Consider the following 7650-nt stretch of genomic DNA (forward strand, 5'->3'; position numbering starts at 1 on the left):
CGCCACTGGGTCCTTTTCCCTAGGGAAACTCCCTGATGACCACTTTAAATCGTAATACATGTAATAGAACGATGAATCATACAGACAATTCGTAACATGTGACGTGCCCTTACATTCGGCGAGAATTTATTAGTGCGTGGTGATTTTAATAATGTGAACAATTAAAAGGGTTTGGGTATTCTGTTACAATGCATTTGTGGGAGTGAAATAATTTATTAACATTATTAATTTATGAATGGTATTAATAAGGGGCAATAGTGCAATACTGAAACACAATACATGTAATGTAACAACTTGAAGGGGGGCGGGTTAACCGTAATAACTTCTTCAACTCGTAAATTTGATGTTTACAGTGACTTTGCCAAGTGATAAACAATAATACTGGAAATCAAAATCGGGGGAAGAACTGAATTTGAGGAAAGAACTTTTCAGTTTTTAAGTGCAGTTGATTAGGAACGACCTTTGGACGCTTTGTACGTGTAAAGTCCTCCTAATCCTTTCTTACATTCAACTCATTCAATGGATTCAAATCTCGGAAAAAAAATTATGTTCGGCGTAATATTGGATTTCCTTTCCCAACCCCCAACCCCTTTTTGGGACAACTTTACGCTACTGGGCGTTATCATTAGTAAATCAAGGAATAAAAACTCATGTGTTGGAGTTGAGTCCTCAAATCCGAGTACAGAGAACTCCGACCACTTTGTACAGAGTCCCGGGCCGAGTACGAGTACACCGGTGACGAGTCCGAGTCCGAGTCCAAAGCACCGCGTACGAGTATATTCTAGGCCGAGTACTGGGTATTAACCAAATGAAAAGTAAACACATTCAAACACCATATAACTATCCCCTTTACCTATAGTTAGCACTTTCAACTTTTATTTGCGTGAAAATGTTAAGATTTCAAAAAGGTGATAAAATTGTCTAATCAATATACACATATCGACAGTCGATATTCTTAAGAATTATGAACAATCACACCACTGTAACCAATGTTAAACAGGTAATCACGACAGAAAACTGGCGAACAATGTCTGTATGTCGCATGGTAAACGTGTGTGATGAATCCAGGGGGGCGTGCGAGAAACACGTGTCGCGGCAGGAGTTTTTGTGGAAAAACACTCGCTTCAATTAAGTACGGGCAATTCAACCTCATAAATTCGTGAACACAGCCTCAGAAATTACATATCGGAAATCTAAGACAACTTCAACTCTGAAAAAAGCTTAGAAAAAATGCAACTAACCCTCTGTCAGTGTCAGTCCGTGTGTTGCGACGCTCATAGAGCATGAGCTCCGTGCTACGATTTGCTAGTAAAAGCTGCGGAGTTGGAAAGCATTATGTGCGTGTTACAGACTACAGAGCGAAACTGCTGTGTAGCTATATGTTTTGTTCAAGTTTGAGCAACACAATCTCACAGGATCTTCGCTCGTGCCCCGGCGCCATGATTCAATAGATAAAAAGTGAAGGATTCGATTTTTTCCCGAGTAAAAGGTCAGGTACCGACTACCCAAGGGTCGAGTACGCCCAAAATCCAAGTACACAAAGAATCCACTACGGGCTAAGTACAATAAATTTTCGAGTACTGATGTTCGAGTACGAGCCGAGTACTCAGGCGTACGAGCCGAGTACTCAGGCGTACGAGCCGAGTACTCAGGCGTACTTGAGTTGTACTCGAGTACGAGTTCGAGTATACGAGTACTTTAACATTGCAATGAAACATGCAATAAAACATCACAACACAAATGCTCACATACCAAAACGTGTGTTCCGAGTGTATTTGTGCTTCATTTCTTCTTTGTTTTTTTTATTATCAAACACAACCTCTCAATCAGGATTGGTTACCAGCTTGGTTCACTTGTGTCCAATTAATATCAACTTTTCTCACATTAACCCTGTTCTGTTTTTTCTTCATTTGATTGTTATTTGCTTGTTTCCTTGCGTGTGTACTTGTTTGGTTTTTCTCGCCAGCTGGCTTGCCTGTTGGAAATTTTAGTTGCATCAGAAAGTGGCTCTTTTGCCCAAATACACAAAATTGCTAAAATCCGCTTCACCTTTTCTTAGTCCTCGGTGGCTCGTCTTTTTATCCAGTGGTTTTTTTAATTTGTCACAGATTTTAATAAAACTACATACACAAAACATGCTTTAATATCAAAAGAAAAACAGAGCTCCATATTAATTTAGGAACCAGTGGTGTAAATCAATTTTGAACAATTTCAAATTGAGGTATGACCTTTCAAATTGTGGGGCTGCCGCCCACTCTGCTGTCGTCAGAAACCTTAACGATGCTTTACGATACCGTGGCTGGTTGGTCAGCACTTGTCGACACGGTGGAGGCTGGCTTGACACGGAAGTCTTGGATGGAGCTGCTCCAGTCCATGACGCGGACATCCTCCACGAAGCGGGCGGCGTAGAACTTGGGCAGGTAGACGCAGACCAGTGTCAGGTAGGCATTAAGCAGCAGCGCCACGCAGAGAGTGGCCACCTTCTGCAGGACCGCCACGGCCGTGGTGTAGACGGGCACGGCGGCCAGGCACAGCACCAGCGTGGAGTAGACACTGACCGCAATGAACTTGGACTCGTTGTAGTTGCTGGGCACCTTTCGGGCCTTGAAGGCGTAGTAACAGCAGGCCAGGATCAGCAGCAGGTTGTAGACACACGAGGCGATGAAACCGCTGCCGAACTGGCAGTAAATCTCAACATACTTCTCCAGGGGTGTCGGGATCAGGTACTCTGGCTTGGACGGGCTGGCCACGACTGAAATGATGACGATGATGATCTGCAAAAGTATAATGTCAGGATTGATGCATCATGGCTCGCCCTGAAGCTTGGGAATCCAAAGCATTCTCTATGAAGACAATGCGGGGTTTTGAGAGCAACAGAGATTTGAATTGTGTGTGAAAACAGTCAAAGTTTTGTGTATAAGCACACCAAATCTCAAACCCTCCAACCCCATCGACAAAACCAAAACTAAGGTGTCTGTTATCCAACCATTCCATCCGACTTACCCCCCCCCCCATAGACGGGTCTTTAATGTAAAATTCCGTAGTCTGAAGATGCATGCAGGAGGTATATCATATCATATTTATCCTCCTCCAAGTCTAAATTTAGGAAAAGTCACCTGGAGATAAGTAAAAAAAAAAAAAACTAGTAATTTCATCGACGACCTTTCACTTCCGGCAATATCATTCCCAGGTCTCCTTGTTCATGCCCCTTTGTTTTCATTCCCATTGCTTATGTGGAAATGAGTTTGTACAGCGCTGCACAGATTTACCTATACCTGCAGTCGATGGATTTCAGTTCCGTTGAGTTGACATCACGCATTTCTTAGCTTATACATAAGACTCTTTCGTAAAAGCACGTTATTGCTTTAAGTTTATTTCCTTGTAAATTTTTAAAATCCTTAGAGATATTGGTCTGTTTTTATTTTGGCTTTTACTTAAAGACTACCATGAAGTATTATTCCGTAACTGTTCATTTGCGTGCGAGAGCACCGAATTCCACTGTTTTTTGGATTTTCGGAAGTGATAGGTCAATTTTTGACAGTATATGGGTCATTTTTCAGTTTGCTAGAAAATATTCTACAAAAGGCCTTCTTACGAGTAGAGTTTTTAAAGAAGTAACCGAACGAACAAAATATGAATTCAAAAATTCCTGCGTTATTTTTACTATCCAAGCCTAAGGTTCAGGAAGCGCTCCATCATGGGTCAACTTTCAGGCTCTATTGTGTGGGGTCGTGGGTTAAAACTATGAAGGGAAAACAAGAAGCCCAGTTGAACTGGCTTGCGTGAATTTATGGATAACGAACATGCATGCATGTGATGATTATGGAGGTTGTCAGTGTTTCGAATCCTGTAGATGATAACACTTTCCCTCTGGATTTCTTCTCGGTTTAGTTCCTGTTGGAAAGGATAAGTTTTAATGAAAGATTATAATTTACTGCTACAAAATATTGAGCGCGTTGAAGTTTAAAACGCTCGCTTCAACGCTTTATCGGCTTTGTGCCTATAGCATAGTAGCGGGCACATGATATTACATACCGGTAATTTCGGCAATTTTCAGAGGGAAACAGTGTGGGAATGCTGATACCTGGCTGATACCAAAATGAATAGATTAGAACACTCTTCCAGCGTTGGGAAATGTACTTCAGTAGAAATCATGTTCAAGGATTCTGCCACCTGTTTATTTCATTCCATTTGTATTTTTCAGCTCGAGTACGGGGTGGTTTTCAGGGTACTAGATCAGGGAGTTGATATACTGTTTACCTGCACGGAGATGAGCCCTGCCGAGAGAATCAGCTGATCCTTTGGCCTCACAAACCTCGGGGGCTTGGTGGATCTCTTGCTGGAATCGAAGATCCTGAAGATGCGGTTAACCTTGAGGAGCGTCGGGGCGTAGGTCAGGGTGACGCAGAGCGAGAGAATCGCCTCGGAGATAGCGCAGGAGACGGCTGTCGGGCGCGGCAGGAACGCAAAGAGGATGAAGAAGGCCAGCACTGTGCCCAGGATGGAGAGGAAACTCAGCTCCCGGCTGGTGGCTTTGATCAAGGGGTGGTTTGCGGTAGTAGGTCATGCCAGCGAAACTGAGGGACGAGAAACAGATGCCGATGAGGCTCAGGGCGAGGATGACTAGAATTGAGACTTCGTCTATTGCGAACGTCGAGGCCTCGATCTCTCGACACTCGGTGAAAGTGACCTCGTCCGGCCAGAACCTCTCCTCGCAGGGGCGACACGCCCCGCCTCTTACGATGGCGTTACTGGCGCACTTGTGACACCCTTTGCAGCATTTCTTGTCCAGCGGGACCACGATGTAGCCAGGACGGCAGTGCTCGACACACAAGGAGGACGGGGGTTTCCCCACACCATCCGGCCAGTGGATATCCCACTTGTTTATGGAGAACTGGCGGTCGGTCCCACGCGAGTCCCAGCTGCCGACTCGGTAGTACTCCCCGTTGCGAAAGCTGTTGATATTGTAGGTGCCCTCCGGGTCTCCGTTTTCGTCAAACCGGAACAGGCCGTCTATCCCTTCGAAAGTAACATTCAGAAGAAAGGGCAAGAACTCCGGCCCGCTGATCCCGTTTTGAAAGAGCTCGCAGTCGGCATTTGCGAAGGACACGCCGCAGTAGGCGTGCATCATGTTATCCAGGGCGTACGCGAAGGCGTACACGGCGTGGTAAGCCGGGCTGGAGCGGTTACTGGTGCGAATGTAGCAGTTATTGAAATCAGTACAGCCCAGCTCGGATCTCCACAGATCCTTATACTCAACAAACCACGGGTTCTCCATACTGGTGGCCACCAACTCATTGAAGTACCTGTCAAACCCTGGGACCTGATGGAAATTCAACGTGAAGAATAGGTTACCCAGACTCATATTCTGTAGTCCGTGCTCCTCGAAATAGGCGAAAGCATCACTGCCGACTAGCGTGAGTTTCTCGGCCGGTTTTATCCTGTGGTACTCCTGTAGGATCCTGTACATGCCTTCGTAGCCGCCGAACATCACGTACACTTTTGCCTTGTCGAACTCGAGGATCTTTGACACTGCTTCCTGGATTTCAGACTCTGTGGCCGTTTTTCGAACAGCTATCGAGAAAGCCACGCAGATGCCGCTCTCGTCGGCCAGGTTCAAGAGTTCCTGCGTGCCTCGGATCCCGTAGGTGTCAATGGAGTACATTACGCCGATGTACCGCCATTCGAACCGGAGCAGGGCGTCGATGATGGCCAGCGCCTGGAGTTTGTCAGGCGGGGCAGTGCGCAAGAAGTAAGGGAACCTTCCCTTGTCGCTCAGCTCGTCACTGGTGGCGTAACCGGAGATCATGGGTACCTGGTAGAGATTGGTGGCCTTTGCCGCTACGATGCTAGTGGAACTGCGGCTCGTGCCAACGATGCCGACCAAACGGCTACGTGGGGCGTTAGCCGTAGTGACCGCGTGCATGCCGTCCGGGACGTGACCACTGAGGATCGACAGCGCTGACCAGAGAGCGGCGTCCTCCATATAGCAGGACTCACGGATGTCAAAGCCCAGGGTTACGTTGGGGAGGATGTTATAATTGGCGTTGATCTCCTCCATGGCGAAGACCATGGTCTGGACTCTCTCTAATATGTGGCTTCTCATGCCCGCCTCGCAAGTGTTGTCCTGATGCAGAGGGAATATCCCTCCGATGATAAAGTCTCCGGGTCTGGTGTAGTTCACCAGTACTCCGGACGGAACCGCACACTTTCCCGGTCCCGTTAGATATAACCAGACAACAACGCAGAGCTCGACAGTCCACATTTTTTCTGCTTTACCCGCCGGTTGAAATCCTGTCTTTCCACGGAATGTGAACGACTCGACTCCAGCCTGTGCGTCAAAGTACGTGTGATGAGCAAAATCGACCAGTCGGCTGTGATTATGCGCAGACGCGTGAATGTGCATGTAGTACACTGTGTCGCACGTCACGCTGATCAAGAGTGGCTAAGGACGAGTCTCTGAGTATTGCATTTCTTTTGATCCTGCATTACATTCGTTTGTCCAATCGTTATAAGCGATATTAGGTAAAACAGTGATTCAGCAAGTTTCTATCAGAAACAAGTAACTTGAGCCTTGGTTTTAGTTTTCAACGTCACTTCAAACTTCTCTGCCAATCATCTTGGTCCACACTGCCGTCATCCTTGAATCGGAGGAATATTAAGAAGCCCCGCTGCTAACAGAATCACGCAACAATGGGGTAAATTAACTGCAAAGAAAATGGGCTTGCCGGGAGATGCGCTTATGGGAAATCTAACAAAGGCTTTAATGGGCATTCCGATACGTTAACCCCCACCTGAGATTTCTGAAACTGCTGATTAGAGAAGAGGCGTGTCCCTCGGCCGCCGCAAACGCCTATTCCCCGTGATCTTGAGGGTGACATCGAATTAAAGGACTGCACGGGCTGAATAGCGTTCTCTAGGCCGACCTTCTAGAACTCATAATATCTCGCTGTATATTATTCTGCCGTCATCCACTGGGTAAACTACATCAAATTAATTGGACGAATTAGACGGAAAGATGGAGACATGTGATCTCAACACAGCAGCCGTGTCTTAGGACGAGAACAAAGTCAATGCCGTCATTTCCCTGTGTGCTTGCCCCCAAGGGTCACGTCAGTTTACAATGCCCAGTATTCCCTCTGTTTACCCTCAAAGAGTCGCTCTCCAGACAAAAGAAGAACGCAGAGGCATGAGGGATTCTGAATCACATATACTGCAAAATGAAAGCCGGGGACAGAGTAAAGAAAAGAAAGGATTTCCGTCTACGGTTTTTCAGGCACTTGTCAGGATTCACTAACCATAGATTGAAAGGGGATGCTTCCCCAAACTCTAATCCAAAAACTCTCTTCACACAATTGATTTTTTGTTTAGTATCTAGCTCCATCAGTGTGGATGATTTCCCCTTGGGAAAGCATCAATTTTTTAAAATTTCATTTCTTTTCAAAGGGTTAGTAGTTCCCAGTCAAATTTTATCTATGCTTACCGGTGGTGACGACAAATGCGACACGTCAATATTGATCAATGCGAATTTATTGAATCTGCTATCCTCTTTTTGGATTCGGAAATAACTTTTGACACAGTTGAGTGGTATTTGTTGTTGGGGCCCTCTATAGGTCAACTTTGGAGATGGTGTTATTCAATGGATAAACC

The 7650-nt window shown here is 45.9% G+C and overlaps 1 protein-coding gene across 1 annotated transcript; it reads right to left on the reverse strand.

Annotated features, from left to right (window-relative positions):
- Positions 1-1566: 1566 nt before the first annotated feature.
- LOC110987904 (metabotropic glutamate receptor-like) lies at positions 1567-6265 on the reverse strand. The gene is made up of 3 exons (XM_087145131.1): positions 4653-6265; positions 4261-4558; positions 1567-2774 (listed from the first exon to the last, which is right to left on the reverse strand). The coding sequence occupies exons 1-3, from the start codon at positions 6263-6265 to the stop codon at positions 2286-2288; spliced, it is 2400 nt and encodes a 799-aa protein (XP_087001257.1). The 3' UTR covers positions 1567-2285.
- Between the last annotated feature and the right edge of the window lie 1385 nt (positions 6266-7650).

Source organism: Acanthaster planci, linkage group LG13, assembly GCF_054643075.1.
Source record: "Acanthaster planci isolate LZ-2023a linkage group LG13, COTS_SCS, whole genome shotgun sequence".
NCBI classification, from domain to species: domain Eukaryota; kingdom Metazoa; phylum Echinodermata; class Asteroidea; order Valvatida; family Acanthasteridae; genus Acanthaster; species Acanthaster planci.